Genomic DNA, 19,855 nt, shown 5'->3' with positions numbered 1-19,855 from the left:
ACCTTGTTCTCTGGCGAGTCGCCACTGTTTTTTACTTTTCCGTTGACGGCCTCCACCACTCTCTTCTTCTTTTTCAACAACATCCCCTCTCGTGGCTTTCCGACTAACAGCACCGTTGACGAGACGACGACAACCTCCCTGTCTTGTTGGTGGCGGTGGATGGAGATTCCAATCTAGGACTTCTCGAAATGGGAGCAACTCCGTCAATCCCTATCTTGTACCTTTAACTTTTTAGTTTATCTAGGAACAAAATCTCAATGGTAAAGAGAATGCTCTAGATAAAAGGAAAAATGAAGAAGTCAAGTCAGGAGGACTCATCACAAAATGACATTGTTTTGAAGTATGAGAATTTATTCGTCCTTGAACCTTGTTACAAGGGATTACGTAAGCACGATAACAAATGAGAAATTCTCCATATACAAGCATTTTTTTTATACAAGTCTTTACAAGTTATTATATTAACGCGCTTGAACGCACGTTCTTCTTCCTCTTCCTCTTCTTCTTTTTTTCTTTCGTTTCTTACTTTCTCTTTCTCCTTCTTCAACCGTTACTGCACAATTTCACTGCACCGTCTTCTTCTTCTTGCTGCACATTCTTCTTCCTCTTCCTCCTCTTCTTCTTCTTCTTTTCTTTCGTTTTTTGCCTTCTCTTTCTCCTTCTTCATTTACGTGCTTTTCTCTTTGTTTTCTTTTTTCGTTATTCTTGATTTCCATTATTTTTTTATATCAAGCTCTGAAATCATTTTTGAAGAAGAAGAAGCAGCAGAATATGAGGAGGAGAAAGAGAAAGAGTTCTGAATTATGCATAAAGTGTCCTTTGGGTGTATTTTCTATAATCGTTTGGGTGTATTTTCTGTAATCGTTTGGGTGTATTTCTGAAGTTTCATTATTTTCAAAACGATTTCAAAGCTTGATTTCAGAAACCATGAAAATCGAAAAAAAAAGAAGTAAGAATACCAGTAATAAACGAGTAAAACAACTAATGAAAAGGCAAAGAGAATAACGAAGAAATATCGTTTGGGTGTATTTTCTATAATCGTTTGGGTGTATTTTCTATAATCGTTTGGGTGTATTTCTGAAGTTCTATTATTTTCAAAACGATTTCAAAGTTTGATTTCAGAAACCATGAAAATCGAAAAAAAAAAAGAAGCAAGAATACCAGTAATAAATGCAAGTAAAACAACTAATGAAAAGGCAAAGAGAATAACGAAGAAATATCGTTTGGGTGTATTTTCTATAATCGTTTGGGTGTATTTTCTATAATCGTTTGGGTGCATTTCTGAAGTTTCATTATCTTCAAAACGATTTCAAAGCTTGATTTCAGAAACCATGAAAATCGAAAAAAAACGAAGCAAGAATACCAGTAATAAACGCAAATAAAACAACTAATGAAAAGGCAAAGAGAATAACGAAGAAATACATGGAGGAGGAGGAAGAAGAAGAAGAAGGAGAAGAAGAGGAAGAGGAAGATGAGTTGTTCATAATCCACGGTGAGTGAAGAAGAAGAAGAAGAAGAAGAAGAAGAGGAAGAGGAAAAGGAAGATGAAGATGAGTTGTTCATAATTCACGGTGAGTGAAGAAAAAGAAGAAGAAGAGGAGGAAGATGAAGAGGAGTCGTTCATAATTCACGGTGAGTGTAGCGCTTTAGAAATTAAATAACGCATTAAAAGACTCTAATGTGTAGCAACTTGTAAAACTTGTAAGTCAAAAAGACTTGTATGTGTAGCAAGCCTCATAACAAATATATGAACGACACATCAACTTACTCAGTTATATTTTGATTAGACAATTGTACGAAAGGATCTAAATATTATGTATTTTCTAAAATAAGGAATAATTTTATATTTTTCAATCATAAAAGACGAATTTACCTTCGAAATAAAAAATCATGGATCTATTTATTTTTTTCTTAAAAAAAAAAATAAAAGCATATTGCACGGTCCATATGATCGCTCCATCCATGTCCAAACTTAACCTGTAATAATCATGACAGATTATTTGATTACATTTATAGAAATAAAAAATTTCCTATAAGGTATTAAAAGAGATATTTCCATTATGTGAATAATTAATAATAATAGATAATAATACGTGTTAAAAAATAAGAATGAAGCTCAAACCACACGGTTTCGCAACATTAAAAGCAGGGATGACAAAATAGGTTAAAATGAAGAGAATGATAGCATAGGCCTTGTGCCTTGGTTGCAATTCCAAATTCCAAATGAAGATGGGAAGCAGCAACAACAACAATAAGAAGATGGATTTCTCAGAAGAAACGTTTCCACTTCCACCGCTCCTAATTCGTAACCTAATTGTCTCATTCGTAAACAACGCCGATAAGTCTCTCATACACTACGCCCAAAAATACAAGCTCCTCGAAACGCTGCGTTTTATAATCGTAGGCTTCTACCTTTTCTTCATTCGTTTCGTCCCTTCATTCTTCATCAACTTACTCTACCCTCCACATCAACAACGCAAATACGACGTCGTTTCACTCAATGGCCTTACCAACCCCGATAACAAGAAGCTCCTCGCCTACGACCCCGTCCACAGCAACCAGCTTGCGTGCGATTCACGCTCCCCGGGAAACGACACTCCAATCGGCCGTGCACTCTCTCAGCTTCTCATCAGCGTCAATGATATTCCCGTCAGTTCCAGAAAGTACGAGGTTGTTCGCTCCCTTGCGGATAGGATCATCGACGATAACCACTCCGACGGAGTCCCCTCGCTGCGTGAGGTTAACCGCGTCGTGCTTTCGGCGGCGTTTGAGAGGGCGCTCAGGCAGCTGGAGGCGGCGGTGGGCGAGCTAGGGGACGGTTACGACGACGGGGATTTTCACCGCATGAGGAAGGTTCTCAAGGCGGTGAAGACGGTCGGCATGAGGGTTGCGGGAGCAGGAGCCGCAGCGGGAAGCGGAGAGTCGGGGAATTTGGTTGGGATTCCGGTGGAGAAGCTGGCGGCAGAGGTTTTGTGGATGGGTCAGAAGCTGGCGGCGTGCGGATTCCCTGAGGAAGCTGTGTGGCGGTGGGCGGCGGCGCGTAATTTGGGTTTGCTGGCGCTGACGGCGGACCCGCGTTTGCAGTGTTCTCTGGTCAAACTGACAGGTATTTTCTTCTATTTCTTTCGCTTTTCCTAATTAGATTTTTCTCCTCATTATCGAATATCAACCACTAAATAAATTAATTAAGACCGAAAATAAAATACATTCAATTATTTTTCTTATATGAAAAAAGAATATTTAGAGGAATATCTCAATATGAGTTTCTAAGAAAAATTTGTAATAATAGCATATTTTAGTCTTTAATAATGTTAATCACTAAAATTTATACTCTAATAATAGAATTTGATTAAAGTATTTAATTAAACATTTTTTAGGACTATTTCGAGTGTTACTCAAATAATTATGACTAGGTTTCAGAAAATATAGTATAACAAAACAATTCAACTACAAATCCAAGCTTTTTTTGTATCCAATCCAATCAAGCACGGCTAAACTCAACAAAAACTATTTTCACACTACACACGTCTTCACATCTTCCTTTTTCTTCTTAGCTTTGCTCCTCCTCTCTGGTCTTCGCGTTCTTTTTTTTTTTTCTCTTTGCCTTCTTCCTTCTTCTTATTGGCGATCTTTATTGTTTTCTCTCTATTGTCATTCTTTTATTGTTATTGTTGTGTTTTTTCATTTTCTTTTTTTAATTGAGGTTCATTTAAATTTAAAAATGAATTTAATGTGTTTTTTTATGGAGATCTTGTTCAAAAATTTTAGTTTTTTGTGTAAATTAATTAAGGTTCATTTAATACTGTTGATAAGTATTGATCAAATTTTTTGTTTTAAGTAAGAAGCTCATTTGGATTCAAAAATAAATTATATGTGTTTGTTGATAATTGAGTTTTTTTACTGTTTGTTCAAAACTAAACTAATTTCGGTTCATTTGTGTGTTAGTTGAGATTCAGTTGATATTGCTAAGTTTTGATCAAGTTTTTTATTTCTTAAGTAATTTTAGTTCATGTATCAGTTTATTTAAAGTTCATTTGGATGCAGAAATGAATTCGACGTGTTTTTGTTGATGATTAAGTCTTCTTGACTGCTTATTCAAAACTGAACCAATTGAATGGAATGTAGTGGAATCTAATGTCATTGAATAAAGTAATAATGAATAATTTCATTTTTTTTTACAAAATTAATTGGTCGATACTTATCAACAGCAGCAAGTGAACCTCAATTAGCATACAAATGAATGGAAAGTAGTTTAGATTTGAACAAACAGTTAAAAAGACTCAATCATTAACAAAACACTTGAATTTATTTTTGGATTCAAATGAACATCAATTAAACTAATAAATGACTTAAAAGTACTTAAAGAATACAAAATTTGGTCAATACTTATCAGCAGCATTAAGTAAACCTCAATTAACACACAAATGAATCGAACTAAATTAAGAAATAAATCGAAATTATTTAATGATGTCATAAGTGAAAATGAGAACTAATAAAGGCGTTAGCAAAATGTTGGTATTATTGGTGATGATATAACGAAAAATGAAGAGAAAAAAAAAAGAAGATGGGGAAGAAGAAGAAGAATCTGCGTGTGCAAAGAAGGAGGAGGAGAAGAAGGAAAGAAGAACCTATGTGTGCAAATTTAGAAGAAGAAAAAGAAAAAGGTGGAGAAGGAGAAAAAGAAGGAGAAGGACTTTGGATGTAGAGTTGTACTGATATCAAAATAGGCTAAGAACAATATTGGTGTACAAAAAAACATGGAACAGAGAAGAAGCAAGACAATGGGCGTGAATCGTGTGTGAATGTATAATAGCCTTTAGGAGACGTATCTAGTTTTCTTTGAACAGGGCAACATATCCAATTCCAACTTATTATTCTAGCAATGCCACGTGTATTATTCTCATCTTCAAAAGATTAATCTGCATATTGGCGTACGTAATTACGTTTTTGCCTCACAAGTCACAACTAGTCGCATTGTTAATATATTATATGACAATCTAGTATTATTCAAGGAGAAAAACCTATAATACCTAAAAATTGTTTTGTAAGCATAATAGTAAGTTAAGCAAGACAATATAGAAATGATTCACGTAACTAAGATGACTCAACATTAGTGCATAAAGTCTCCGTTTTGATAAGTTTTCTTGTAACTATATGTCATTGGAATTTCAATCATAGTGGCCACAAATGGCATCTAGTTGGCTTTTTTTTCCTCAAGGGGAATCTCCATATTTGGTTTTTATGCTCTCACAAAAATGTAGAAAAGAAGATGATGTTAATAATTTTATGAACATATACATATAACTGATTTGGGGGTTGAATTTGCATGGTTGCAGCATTCTTGTTCAAGGAAGCCAAAAACATGGCGCAAGACGAAATAGATGAAGGCAAACTGAAGGTATACATGCAAGTGAAGTTCAGGTTGCTACAGTCATGGCTACCACTGTTGTGTAGAGCCAGCAATGGAACTGATGCCCCAGTTCTAAGTGTTAGTGAGAGGACAGAGTTGGAGAGCGTGTTGGAGTACATCATAGAGAGATTAGAAGCAGAGCAGCAAGAGCAGATTCTCTCTCTTTGGCTGCACTATTTCACACATTCTCCATCTTCTGATTGGCCAAACCTCCAAAATTGCTTTGCTCGTTGGTGCAATGCATCTCGCAAGCAGTTGCTCCTTAATTGAAAATTTTCAACTGGAGATTGAATTTTTTGGGCTACACTATCTACTATTAATGTACATTACTAGCCTGTAGGTTTCTGAGGTTCAATCACCAGGTCTTCTATTTTATTTTATTTATTGTTGCACACACCTCTAATGTAAAAAGGAAGCATACAATTCCCTTATCGTTATCGTTTTTTTCTTTTTTTCATTTTTGATGTAAAGTGAACTCTATTATTATTTTTTGAGGGCTTAAAACGTCCATAAATTCCAAACTACAGATTTATTACATTACGAAATTATTATTACCTGTGCACCTGTGCTCACATCATGCATATTGTGTCCTTTTAATAAAATTGCGCTCATCAATAATAAAGGAACAAAATCTGATCAAACATAAGCTAAGGCTTGAGATGCATATCCTATCGTCTTTGATAACGTTAGTAAGTACATAAATCAGAGAGGGATAAGCATGTATACGAAGAGAGTTTATTGTTAAAAATAAAGGGGTATGTCTACAGGTGTTGCTGCCACAAGGAAAGAATAGTATGTGGTTGTATGCTATCTACCGATCCTTTTATGAGTCTTATATTACTGCTACATTAAAACCGGCTTATAATAAAGGTCAAATTTGTCAGATGACGACAATTGTGGCTCCTGCAACAACAAAGCTTCGTGATTCAAATTACACTACACATGTTATTATCAGCATAAAGAGTAGTTGAGTTACAATACATACATGAGCATATTGCAGGGGAGTGTCGATGCCATTGTGTCGACCAATAAGACCAAACTGCCCCTTACTAGCTTCACGGATTGTAGAGCGCATGGCGTTGAGCAAGGCAGCATAAGTCAAGTGAGGAGGTTCCTCTTGCATGGCTCTGATGAAACTGTAGGTGAAGACACCGCTGCTTTCCATGCCGCTAAACGCCGACGTTTCGGCAGCTTTTCCGTCGTCACCAGAAGCTGAGATGCAAACAGCTAGTCCTCCCTTTGTGCCTCTGTAACCACCTCTCCGCCTTTTCTTATTCGTCCATACATAATTTCCTTTTCTGTTTAAATTCAAATCGTTAGCGAAACAATAACAGAAAGTCAGAAACAAATACCTAACTAACTTAACTAACCGGTTGGTTGTGCAAATAAATGGGAGATCAAGAACAGTGCCGCTAAAGCTTGCATCAACGATGGCATGGAGTTTGGCACCATGAGGCAAAGGCCTAACAATTGTGGCGTTGATCTGGTCGTCGATTATGTTTCCCTCTCTCTCGTAATCGAGGGGACATATGGCTTCATCATAGCCGTCGATCTCATCGCCGCTACGGTCCACTTCCCTGGCTCCGTGGCCAGAGAAATAGAAGACCAGTGAATCCCCTGCCTGGGAACCTTCCACCAACCACTTCATCGCCTGTACGATGTTCCGTTTTGTTGGGATTCGCATTGGATCCTTCTCTTCTCTGTCATCTGCATATGTATCCATGCACGCACCAAGTTATGGATACCGTATTAACATATAATCACCATCAAATATAATAGAGTTAGAAACTCAAGATGCAGTTAATTTCATTTGAAATTGATAGCTGAGAGTTGTTAGATGACAATTTAGTCAAATCTATTAAATCATCTAAGGATTCTCAACTATCAACTTTACCGGAAGTTCACTGCACCTTAATTTATTAGGAGATAAAGATACCGGTGAGCATGCGAATGGAATGAATAGGGAAATCCAAATTGTGAATGAGGAAGTACTTGATGGAGTTGACATCGTTCAAAGAACCGTTAATCCTGTTAGAGCGTTTGGCATAACTGATTCCGATTAAGAGAGCCCTCTTGTTGCCATAGGGAGAAAAAGGAGGTGGTGGTGGCCTAATAAGTGAGTTTTGATGAGATATTGGTACTGCTGTATGGTTAGGGTGATGATTTACATATATAATGGCTGGTGCGTTATTCACCCAATACTGTGGTCGGTTTGGATTGCTATTATTAGCGCTTTTGCAATCACAACACAGTGTGGCAGAATTAAGAGCTCCTAATGGAACTAACATAGGAACTTGCTTCCCACACCCAATGCATTTCCCTATCGCCACTCGTTTAGTACTTTCCATTATAATGTTGACTACATAAACCTCAATGCAACTACTTAAGAAGAAACTGGAAAACAAGTTCAATCTCTTTCAATCATATGCTTTTGGAACTTGTCTAGAATCGGATTCTATATCACTTTCTTTTATTTCTAGTGGACCTGGAACTTACTCATCATCAATCCCCCGGCTTTCATGCATACTTATCACTATTCACTACCATGTTTGGATAAAGTTTCAAGAGAGAATTTAATCAAGTCTACATTGCCGGTGCATCAAGATAAATAGGTATCAATCAAAGAATAATATATTTATAAAAACTCTAGATACTTATATCTTGACGAAGATAATTTCATATTTGCATAGGAGGATCTATATTGTTTTATTATTTATTACTTGGTTGTAAAGGGAAGTTGGGGAAAGAGAGAGGTTAGGCCTGGTTTGGTGGTAAATGGCCAATGGTTTCGTGCCTCAATTGCCCCTGGGGATCCATCTGATTCCAGCGTGTTAATTACGTATATGACTACGAAAAATTCATATAATGTACACTAAAATCAATAATTAAAATAAATATATATTAAAATATAAAATATATATTAAAAAAATTAAGTTATATATATATATTAATATATAAATATATTAATAATTAATTTTAATATATATATATATATATATATATATATATATAATATATATAGGCCACGTGTAGTTGTGTTTTTGGTGACTACCGATGATTATGTATTGACCAAACAATAAAATATTGACAAGTAAAATATGTGTATGAAATGCTAAACAATTATTCAAGCACAATGGCCAAACTACAAGGATTTATTCACAATAATTATCATCAATTGTCACAGACTTCAATCAAGTAAAAGATACAAGACCAAAAAGTCAAATCGAATCACAAGAAGGCATAAAAGTATCACACCCCTCAGTAATGCTTTCTAAAGTAAGGCATATCCACCATTTCTTAATTGCTTCGTTGTCACCAGCCTCAACAGCAACTTTGTGAGCACTAAGTTCCTCAACAGCACTTTTGACTTTTGATCTGTAGGCATCAATTGCAATTTCTGAATCCTGTTCAAAATTTTTTGGGATCCCGATCATTTTTGGTATCTCTGGATGAAATTTTGACGACTCTCTGATAATTTTGTACTACTCATTATCATTGTATGGCTTTTTCAAACACCTTGTGTGCAGCCATATTAGAATGACTTTTCTTTAAATAGATATTTATTCTTGAATGGAAGATATATATGACACTTTTTATTTTTATTATTGAGATTGTGGTGGTATTTTTAAATAATGTGAAAAAGTGGTGTGTTTTTTTTTTTGTATGAATAATCACAAAACTGAGGCACAATTTTGTGTATTTTAATTTTTTTTGTTATACCACAAATCTGAGGGTAAGATTTGTGGTTTATCATTTTTTTTTTACAAAACTGACCCATCAATTTGTTTATCCTTTAAAAAAATTTTCAGCTCACACAAATCTGAGGCTCAGATTTCTCTATTACCCCAAATCTGACCCTAAATTTTGTTTCCAAAAACAAAACTGAGCCTCTGATTTGTGAGTTTCAATTTAAAAAAAAAAATTATCTCCATATCTATAAAAAATACAACATTTTTTCATAATTGAGTATAACACATTTTAAACTTCCATAACTAAAAAAATTAGCCTAAACCTTGAAATGTCTTTGTGAGGTACATTTGTATATATACCTTATTTAAAATGAGTTAATAGCTCAAATGGTATATATTACCACATATATATATATATATATATATATATATATATATATATATATTAGTTTAAAAAAATCATATTTTTATGATAAAGTAATGTCATTTTTATTTATTATTTCAACAACCATGTCATATAAATACTATGTCTTATCATTAATTATATTTTATTTTATATAATCAATTTATTTATAAAAAATAATTTTTTTATTTTTTTATTTGTTTGCATTCTATTTATATATTTACATATATTAATGTTATTTTAATTCTTTAGATGTTTGGGACATAAATATATTTTTTAATGGGCAATTTACGCAAATAAAATGATTGAAGAAAACGTTTACGCAAATATAACATTGGCAATTTCCAGACGCAAATGCAACAAACGCAACTATATATAATCCGCTACACCCTGCAGCGAAACTTAATTACACGTAATCCGCTACAGGGTATCGCGGATTACGTTGAGGGCGGAGTTACTCATAAACCGCTACACCCTGTAGCGGTTTATGACCAAATGGCTTTTATGCATAATCCACTACACCCTGTAGCGGATTATGAGTATAGTGGTGTTTATATGTTAGGGTTTAAAACCCATGATGCAAAATGCATGAATTGATACAAAATTTTATCGTCATTCGCAGTAACTCGTACAGAAATAATACAGGTATAACTACATAACTAATACAGATATAACTGTCACAAGTCGTTAACCCTAACAGAAAATAAATAAGTCATAATTCATACATGGATAACTGTCAAAAATTAAGAGAGTCGGATGCTACTGCTGGTCACCGTCAACATCATGATCGCCTCCGAATGGACCAAGCAAGTGCGAGCCTGTGCCACATCGAGTCGGACGCCTAACCCTAGCCGCTCGCTGATCTCTCGGCGGAGCCTCCTGTGCCCCAACTCTTAATGCAGATGGTGGCGTCCCCCCCATCCCGAACCAAGTGTCGTACGGGCTGCCTGCGGGCTCATTCAAGTCGACCGGGAGCTGGGTCTCAGGAACCTGGGTCTCAGGCATATCCGCTGGATGTGGCCTATACTCCGTAGGGTCTGAAGGGCCGCCTGGAATCGGGCTCTGGTGTTGATGAACGTCGTCACCCTGTATGAACTCATCAAAATCCGCATAGAACTGGGAGTCCACCCAACTGATCGTCCAAATTCATGGTGAAAGAAATGGTAGCAAGATCGGTTAACAGTTGTGTGCTACACCCATGTAGTACCTGAGAGCTAGATACGTGGGTAAAAGGTGTACCACCCATACTAGCCTCCGTGGTGCCACCAGCATGAGTGTCTGTAGGGTGTTGACGGGACGACCCTGCCTCATCATCGTGGTGGACAGAAGGTGCTCCTCCACCACGAGCAGCTCGTCGTCTAGCAGAAGATTGGCGAAGGCGATGATCTGCCTGGCCTCCGTCATCACCACCAACCTGCTCCTCCTGCATCATGTCATCTAGCCAGCGCCAGTCGCGATCAGTGGCACGTGTACCGATGCATCGTCTCCGCTCCAAACGTCTGTTATCTGGCGTATCGGTCGCTGGAACTCTAGTCGGCGCCTGCGACGACCCTCTGAGTATAGCATCGTCCGGAACTGGGTCGGCGAAAGCAACTCCTGGTGACAGAATCCTATGTGCAACACGGTGCCACCAGTTCAGGTACTCAGTGGATGGACCAGGATCAGGAACTCTCTGGACACTCAACACAGAATGAACTCGCTCGTCCCAATGCTGATGCTATGTCCTATAGTAAGTGGGGAACCATCTATCTCCACCCTTGCCGTCCTTACTATGAAGATACTCTATGTTGAGCGCTGGCTCAGGCAAGTGCTGTATGCCCCCTAGCTGTGGGAAGACTCTGTCAACCTGATGCCACTCAGTAACTACATAGTAGATCAGGTTGGTGATAGCTCGCCATAACAGGCTGTGCTCCTCGGTCAGTATCTCCGGATGGATGACTGCCAGTACGTCCTGCAAACCATAAGGCTCCCACACAATCTGATGGACAGGAGACAAGGTCAGCATTATACCAATGTATACATATAAGTGTGAAAAAAACAATTAAAATAACAACAAACAAAAACAAAATACTTACATCTCGATGAGTCAGTCGATCCAATGCCAGACGATACTGTATAATCCGCCGTTCCTTCCCATCAGAAGAGGGCAAATATGTGGCCCATCTGAGTAGCAGAAATAGCATGTAAGTATGTAATTTCAAATATAGAATGTAATGAACTTGAAAGAAAGAATGAATTAAAGTATACCTGAATGCCAATGGAAAAGAGAAGGATCAAAACCCGGCGGCCTCAGCGTGGGGAACCGCCAAAAGATCCATGACTGTAGCAAAAGGCAACCAGCGAAGGTGGACTCGATTAGCACTCTTGTCCATGAACGGCTGTGTCGACAGAAGCATCATAATATACGCGCGTGCATATATGCGCACGATCTCCTCCGAAGCATCCGCTAGTAACACCCTGAACCGCTCATGAAACCATGTGAAGTGGACTGTGTATAACTTTCTCTTATCTGGTGGCAGAAGCTCACCAAATAACTCTTCGAACCACTCCCATGCCAGTCTGGCCCCCTCGATGTGCATGTGGAAGTCTGTCATGCACCCGGAAACAGCCTGGCCATCCACAGGCAGCCCAAGCTGGTATGCCACGTCCTAGAACATGATAGTACACTCTCCGAATGGCATATGGAAAGTGTGGGTCTCAGGCCGCCACCTCTCAATAAATGCGCAGACCAGAGGTTCATCCAACCAGAACCAATGAGCGTTCAGCCTAGCCAGGTGGTATAACCCAGCCCTCTCTAAGTAAGGTATGATCCTATCATGTAACGACATATTCTGTTGCTTACGGACGCTATACACACATCGGGTTGGCTGCATTTTCAGAAATAAAGAACACCGGCTTAATTTCTAACAATAACATCACCAACCAAACTATAGCTTGTATTTCTAGTCTTAAGCTACTTGGATTTTGAAATTACTAATTTACCTCTCTACCTTAACTATTAAATGTTAGATGTCAAAGTTTATATTTCAAATTTTCATTTACAAACCAAAACCTAAACTAAGTCTCTATTTATCTAATTAATGAATTACTTTCTTAATATTGAATAAAATATACATTTATTAAAATAGTGTTTGGAAATACAGACACTTACCTCTGCATCGATGGTTCTGGCTACGTGAGCAACGCCGTCGAGCCAGTACAACCGCCGTTCATCCTCCATTCTTCCAAACTACTCAAATATTTTAAATTTTCTCTCCCTTCTCTCTACTTTCTCTCTCTAACTTTCTTTCTAAAATAACTCAAATGATTTCCGCTACAGCCTCACGCGGTATATATAGACAACCCACTATACTCATAATCCGCTACAGGGTGTAGCGGATTATGCATAAAAGCCATTTGGTCATAAACCGCTACAGGGTGTAGCAGTTTATAAGTAACCCCGCCCTCAACGTAATCTGCGATACCCTGTAGCGGTTTACGTACAATTAAGTTCCACTGCAGGGTGTAGCGGATTATATATAGTTGCGTTTGTTGCATTTGCGTCTGGAAATTGCCAATATTGTATTTGTGTAAACGTTTTCTTCAATCATTTTATATGTGTAAATTGCCCTTTTTTAATCTTTACTTAAAATATTTTTTTAATTTCCTACCATTCTCTACAGTAATGTGTTTTGCATTCATTAACCCTTGGAATTCTAATTTCCTACCTCTTGCATTTTTTTTTGTAAATAATTAAAAAAATGAATGAATGAGAATGAAAAACATATAAAAAATGTTATATTAAATTTAAAAAATTTTTGACAATTAATATAAGAGATTAAGAAATAAAAAGTAATAAGAGTCTTAATATCTATAAGTTGTAGAATTTGAATATTTGTAACTGAAATTTTTTATAATTATCATTATTATGATACTTTTAATGTATATTTATTACATTTAATTAGTACTTGATGTTTCAATTGAATAATAATAGATAAAAGTTTTTTGTTTTAATTTTTAAAAATATTTTACTAAATAGTGATTGGTTGATTTTAATCTTTTGCCAAATTATTAGAATTGCTGATGTGGTATCGTTAACAAAGAAAAGATAGTTAGAAAAAAGGAGATACTTCCATAAAGACGTAAAAAACGTCTTTTTTAAAGATATTTTTTAATAATTAAAATTTAACACATATAATCACTTAAATTATGTTATTTTTGTCAAAATTAGGTCAGACAAATTAATTTGACCGAAAAATAGTAAATCAAATTTTAAATCCGTCTAAATTAATATTATTTTTTATAAAAAATGACTACAATACCTCTATTATATAAAATTACTAAAATATTCTTATTATATATATTAATTTTGAGAATTCTAAATTCTAACCCTTTTCTTCTCTATGTTTATAGGGTTAAAATTTAAAATTTTCAAAATTAATATATATATATATATATATATATATATATATATAAAATAGGGATATTTTAGTTGTGTTTTATAATAGGGATATTATAGTATTTTTTATAAAAAATATTAATTTATATCGATTTAAAATTTAATTTATTAATTTTTTTACTAAACTAATTTATCCAGCCTAATTTTAATAAAAATAATATAATTTAATTGATTATATGTATTAAATTTTAATTTTTAAAAAATATCTTTATAAAAAAAATGTTTTTGACATCTTTATTTAAGTGACTTTTTAAAAAAAATTAGTATCAACTTTTATATATTATAAATAGATAGATTCTGATACATTGCTAATTTGCTGATGTTATAGGACTTTAAAATAATGTATTTAACCACGGCTTGTAGGTATAAGGTTGCATATTCTAATACAGGATATCATTTAACCTATGCAACTCTCAAGGTATAAGATATCTGTTTAGTTTACTATGTTCATAGCTTCCAATTTTATGCAACCAATTAAACTGTATTTTGGATGAGATGAGCTAAATTTGACATATTAATTTTATATAGGGAGCTGGACACTCTCCTACAGAATATTTTTCAGAGAAATGCTTTGAAGGCAAAGTGAAGGTATACATGCAAGTGAAGTTCAGGTTGCTACAGTAATGGCTGCCACTGTTGTGTAGAGCCAGCAATGGAACTGATGCCCCAGTTCTAAGTGTTAGTGAGAGTACAGAGTTGGAGAGCGTGTTGGAGTACATCATCATAGAGAGATTAGAAGCAGAGCAGCAAGAGCAGATTCTCTCTCTTTGGCTGCACTATTTCACACATTCTCCATCTTCTGATTGGCCAAACCTCCAAAATTGCTTTGCTCGTTGGTGCAATGCATCTCGCAAGCAGTTGCTCCTTAATTGAAAATTTTCAACTGGAGATTGAATTTTTTGGGCTACACTATCTACTATTAATGTACATTACTAGCCTGTAGGTTTCTGAGGTTCAATCACCAGGTCTTCTATTTTATTTTATTTATTGTTGCACACACCTCTAATGTAAAAAAGAAGCATACAATTTCCTTGTCGTTATCATGCTTTTTTTTTTTCATTTTTGATGTAAAGAGAACTCCATTATTATTATTTTTTGAGGGCTTAAAACGTCCATAAATTTCAAACTACAGATTTATTACATTACGCAATTATTCGCTTTTTAATTTCTATATGGAGGGAAATGATTTGTTGGACTCGGTTATGGAAGAGAGGAGAGTTTTACGTTTGTGTGGTGTCAGGCAGTAGAGAAATCGGACCATGGGTTTTCGGGGGCTCCTTCTCGGACAGTTCGAATTGTGCATGAGGTACGGACCGTGCGATTTGCATCTTCCCATCCACGTGTCGTTCGCAGGTGACTCTTCCAACGGTGCACAACTTTTCCAACAATAACCCACACTAGCATTTGTTTTCACTTTAATTCCATTCCTCCAAAAAAGAGCCATTGCTTCTTCTTCTTTACTCCTTCTGATTCTTACTTTGCATGGTGAAAGTAATTTCAAAATGTCAAAAAAAAGAAAGTTAATTGTTATTATTCTTACATAATTATAATTATGTAAATGATTATTATTTTTTTAACTAGATTATGTAGTTTTTTTTTTGGAAAATTTTTTAGTTTTTTATAATTATAATTATTATTGTTAGGAAGTTAATTGTTATTTTTTATTGACCTGATTATGTTAAAAAACCTAACTCGGACCATGCGACTTCATTTAATTCTTTATATAAAATTCATATATATTCATTCAATACCCATGGTACATTTTATTCTTCAAACAAAAAATTCATATATAACACAATACTTCCTTTTATTCTTTATGTAAAAATTTATATATATACAATACTCATAGTCCGATTTGTAAGCTGTGAAATTTAAATTTCAGTAATGGAAAAATCGGACCCACCGAATTCTTTGTATATTTTTTCAAAACAAATAATTCGGACCATGCGATTTCTACCCCTGGCAGTGACATAAAGCTGTCCCACCCTTTCGTCTAGCACGCTCAAGTTCCATATCGAAACACATCACGCTACTTGGTTCCATAACAAAAAAATTGAGCCCGCAATTATTACTACCTATGCAACTCAGCTTACATCATGCATATTGTGTCCTTTTAATAAAAGGGACTCAATCACATAATAATTAAAATTTAACTTATATAATCGATCAAATTGTGATATTTTTGTTAAAATTAGACCAAATAAATTGATTTGACAGAAAAATCGATAAATAAAATTTTGAATTGATCTAAATTAATATTCTTTTTTATAGAAAATGGCTATAATATTTTTATTATAAAAAATGACTAAAATATTTTTATTATATATATTAATTTTAAAAAACCTAAATTCTAATTCAATGATAACATAGAGAAAAGAGAAAGATTAGGATTTAGATTTTTTAAAATATATAATAGAAATATTTTAAGTCATTTTTCATAATAGGGGTATTATAGTCATTTTTATAAAAAAATATTAATTTAAATTGATTTATCGATTTTTTAGTCAAACTGATTTATTTCGTCTAATTTTGACAAAAATAATATAGTTTGCTTAATTATATAAATTGAATTTTAATTATTAAAAAAATATCTTAAAACATTTTTTTAAACGTGTTTATATGAGTGATTCTCTTAAAATAATTGCGCTCATCAATAATAAAGGAACAGAATCTGATCAAACATAAACTAAGCTTGAGAGTTGAGATGCATATTCTATCGTCTTTGATAACGTTAGTAAGTACATAAATCAGAGAGGGATAAGCATGTATATGAAGAGAGTTTATTGTTAAAAAAAAAAGTGGTTTGTCTACATGTGTTGCTGCCACAATGAAACAACAGTGTGGTTGTATGCTATCTACCGACCCTTTTATGAGTCTTATATTACTGCTACATTAAAACCGGCTTATAATAAACGTCAAATTTGTCAGATGACGACAATTGTGGCTCCTGCAACAACAAAGCTTCGTGATTCAAATTACACTACACATATGTTATTATCAGCATAAAGAGTAGTTGAGTTACAATACATACATGAGCATATTGCAGGGGAGTGTCGATGCTATTGTGTCGGCCAATAAGACCAAATTGCCCCTTACTAGCTTCACGGATTGTGGAGCGCATGGCGTTGAGCAAGGCAGCATAAGTCAAGTGAGGAGGCTCCTCTTGCATGGCTCTGATGAAACTGTAGGTGAAGACACCGCTGCTTTCCATGCCGCTAAACGCCGACGTTTCGGCAGCTTTTCCGTCGTCACTACAAGCTGAGATGCAAACTGCTAGTCCTCCCTTTGTGCCTCTGTAACCACCTCTGCGCCTTTTCTTATTCGTCCATACATAATTTCCTTTTCTGTTTAAATTCAAATCGTTAGCAAAACAATAACAGAAACAAATACCTAACTAACTTAACTAACCGGTTGGTTGTGCAAATAAATGGGAGATCAAGAACAGTGCCGCTAAAGCTTGCATCAACGATGGCATGGAGTTTGGCACCATGAGGCAAAGGCCTAACAATTGTGGCGTTGATCTGGTCGTCGATTATGTTTCCCTCTCTCTCGTAATCGAGGGGACATATGGCTTCATCATAGCCGTCGATCTCATCGCCGCTACGGTCCACTTCCCTGGCTCCGTGGCCAGAGAAATAGAAGACCAGTGAATCCCCTGCCTGGGAACCTTCCACCAACCACTTCATCGCCTGTACGATGTTCCGTTTTGTTGGGATTCGCATTGGATCCTTCTCTTCTCTGTCATCTGCATATGTATCCATGCACGCACCAAGTTATGGATACCGTATTAACATATAATCACCATCAAATATAATAGAGTTAGAAACTCAAGATGCAGTTAATTTCATTTGAAATTGATAGCTGAGAGTTGTTAGATGACAATTTAGTCAAATCTATTAAATCTAAGGATTCTCAACTATCAACTTTACCGGAATTTGATGAGATATTGGTACTGCTGTATGGTTAGGGTGATGATTTACATATATAATGGCTGGTGCGTTATTCACCCAATACTGTGGTCGGTTTGGATTGCTATTATTAGCGCTTTTGCAATCACAACACAGTGTGGCAGAATTAAGAGCTCCTAATGGAACTAACATAGGAACTTGCTTCCCACACCCAATGCATTTCCCTATCGCCACTCGTTTAGTACTTTCCATTATAATGTTGACTACATAAACCTCAATGCAACTACTTAAGAAGAAACTGGAAAACAAGTTCAATCTCTTTCAATCATATGCTTTTGGAACTTGTCTAGAATCGGATTCTATATCACTTCTTTTATTTCTAGTGGACCTGGAACTTACTCATCATCAATCCCCCGGCTTTCATGTATACTTATCACTATTCACTACCATGTTTGGATAAAGTTTCAAGAGAGAATCTAATCAAGTCTACATTGCCGGTGCATCAAGATAAATAGGTATCAATTAAAGAAGGAAAAATATATGGAACCAACTCCTAATCAACTAAAAATGGAACAACTTAATTAAGTATAATTATATTAATAATTAATTTTAAATTTTTTAAACTTAAAATTAAAAAAAATTTAAAGTTGATTAAATAAACCTAATTAAAATCTATAAAAACCTTTTTTTTTCTCTCTCACATTAACTTATCCACCTCCAACAACCACACACAGACTCCTCTCTCTCAGGCCCTCTTCGCTGAAAGTGAGTATTTTTAATGAAATTGATTTTTCGTATGGGGTAGTTTTCATCATCGGTGGTGGGAAAAGGGAAATTGATCTGTATGCCTATATCTTTGGAGCTGATTTAGTTGTTTTCTTCTTATTTGTTATTTTTTATCAGTTAATTATGAAAGCTAACAGTGAGTTTCTTGAAATCTATCGGCTTGAAGATCAGTTCCAGAAGATTTTGTTTTAGTTTTGATGGTATTTTTTTTATTGAAACTCACCTTTTTCAGTCTCTCATATTTATATAAATTCACATCTATCTATTAACTAGGGGAATGAACTTAATCTGCAGGTTGTCTTTTTTTTGATCGTACTTGATCGCATCATATACCTTATGTTCATTTGCAATAGTGAATGTTATTTTGTATTTATTCAACCTTATTCTCTTCACATATTTACACAAATTGTTTGTTTGAAATTAGCTAGAAGATACACCATTGCAGATAGGTTGAAATATGAAAGACTTCATAATAAAGGCGTTGACTCCTCCATGGCGAGTGAAGGTTTCAAGCAGCCAAAATAATCTACCATAGTTTTAAGTGAATGAAGATTTGAGATCATGAACAATTATAAAAATATAAAAAAAATATTTATTTAATACTTAATAAAAGAAATATCCAGTTATATTTTGACAAAATAATTATATATCTATAAAAATTAAAAAAAATTATGAAATTCTTAAAAAAATAAAAACATTCACATTTATAATACAAAAAAATTCAAAAAATATATAAAAGAATATTCATTTAGTATGAAAAAGAAATATTCTAATACTTAGTAGAAGAAATATTCTAATGCCTAGTATAAATACCATTTACGTAGAAATTTTGGATTCACCCAAAAATATTTGGCTAGTATTCTTTTGGTTCCTAGCATTGTTGATCAAAGAATAATATATTTATAAAAACGCTACATACTATATATCCTGATGAAGATAATTTCATATTTGCATAGGAGGATCTATATTGTTTTATTATTTATTACTTGATTGTTAAGGGAAGTTGGGGAAAGAGAGGTTAGGCCTGGTTTGGTGGTAAATGGCCAATGGTTTCGTGCCTCAGTTGGCCCTGGGGATCCATCTGATTCCAGCGTGTTAATTACGTATATGACTACGAAAAATTCAGGGTAAAACACTATAATAAGCCAAGGAGAATGAAATTTTACACAAATAAGCCAAATGAAAAATTGGTTCATGAATCCACCAACGCACATTACTATATAG

The 19,855-nt window shown here is 34.9% G+C and overlaps 3 protein-coding genes across 4 annotated transcripts; 1 reads left to right on the top strand and 2 right to left on the bottom strand.

The window, feature by feature from the left end:
* The first annotated feature begins 2,121 nt into the window (after positions 1-2,121).
* On the top strand, positions 2,122-5,942 carry LOC130955046 (uncharacterized). Its single transcript, XM_057881821.1, has 2 exons — positions 2,122-3,103; positions 5,334-5,942. The coding sequence occupies exons 1-2, from the start codon at positions 2,221-2,223 to the stop codon at positions 5,675-5,677; spliced, it is 1,227 nt and encodes a 408-aa protein (XP_057737804.1). The 5' UTR covers positions 2,122-2,220; the 3' UTR covers positions 5,678-5,942.
* Positions 5,943-5,944: 2 nt separating this feature from the next.
* Positions 5,945-7,977, bottom strand: LOC130955047 (metacaspase-1-like). 2 transcript variants are annotated; one of them, XM_057881822.1, is made up of 4 exons: positions 7,344-7,977; positions 6,778-7,114; positions 6,393-6,705; positions 5,945-6,310 (listed from the first exon to the last, which is right to left on the bottom strand). In XM_057881822.1, the coding sequence occupies exons 1-4, from the start codon at positions 7,753-7,755 to the stop codon at positions 6,251-6,253; spliced, it is 1,122 nt and encodes a 373-aa protein (XP_057737805.1). In that variant the 5' UTR covers positions 7,756-7,977; the 3' UTR covers positions 5,945-6,250. The 2 variants fall into 2 exon arrangements, with proteins under 2 accessions (XP_057737805.1, XP_057737806.1); XM_057881823.1 differs by having other exon boundaries at positions 7,400-7,650.
* An 8,694-nt stretch (positions 7,978-16,671) lies between these two features.
* Positions 16,672-17,804, bottom strand: LOC130956462 (metacaspase-1-like). Its single transcript, XM_057883509.1, has 3 exons — positions 17,346-17,804; positions 16,969-17,281; positions 16,672-16,884 (listed from the first exon to the last, which is right to left on the bottom strand). The coding sequence occupies exons 1-3, from the start codon at positions 17,696-17,698 to the stop codon at positions 16,825-16,827; spliced, it is 726 nt and encodes a 241-aa protein (XP_057739492.1). The 5' UTR covers positions 17,699-17,804; the 3' UTR covers positions 16,672-16,824.
* Positions 17,805-19,855: the final 2,051 nt, after the last annotated feature.

This window comes from Arachis stenosperma, chromosome 10, assembly GCF_014773155.1.
Source record: "Arachis stenosperma cultivar V10309 chromosome 10, arast.V10309.gnm1.PFL2, whole genome shotgun sequence".
NCBI classification, from domain to species: Eukaryota; Viridiplantae; Streptophyta; class Magnoliopsida; order Fabales; family Fabaceae; genus Arachis; species Arachis stenosperma.
This window is presented reverse-complemented; position numbering and strand designations above follow the sequence as displayed.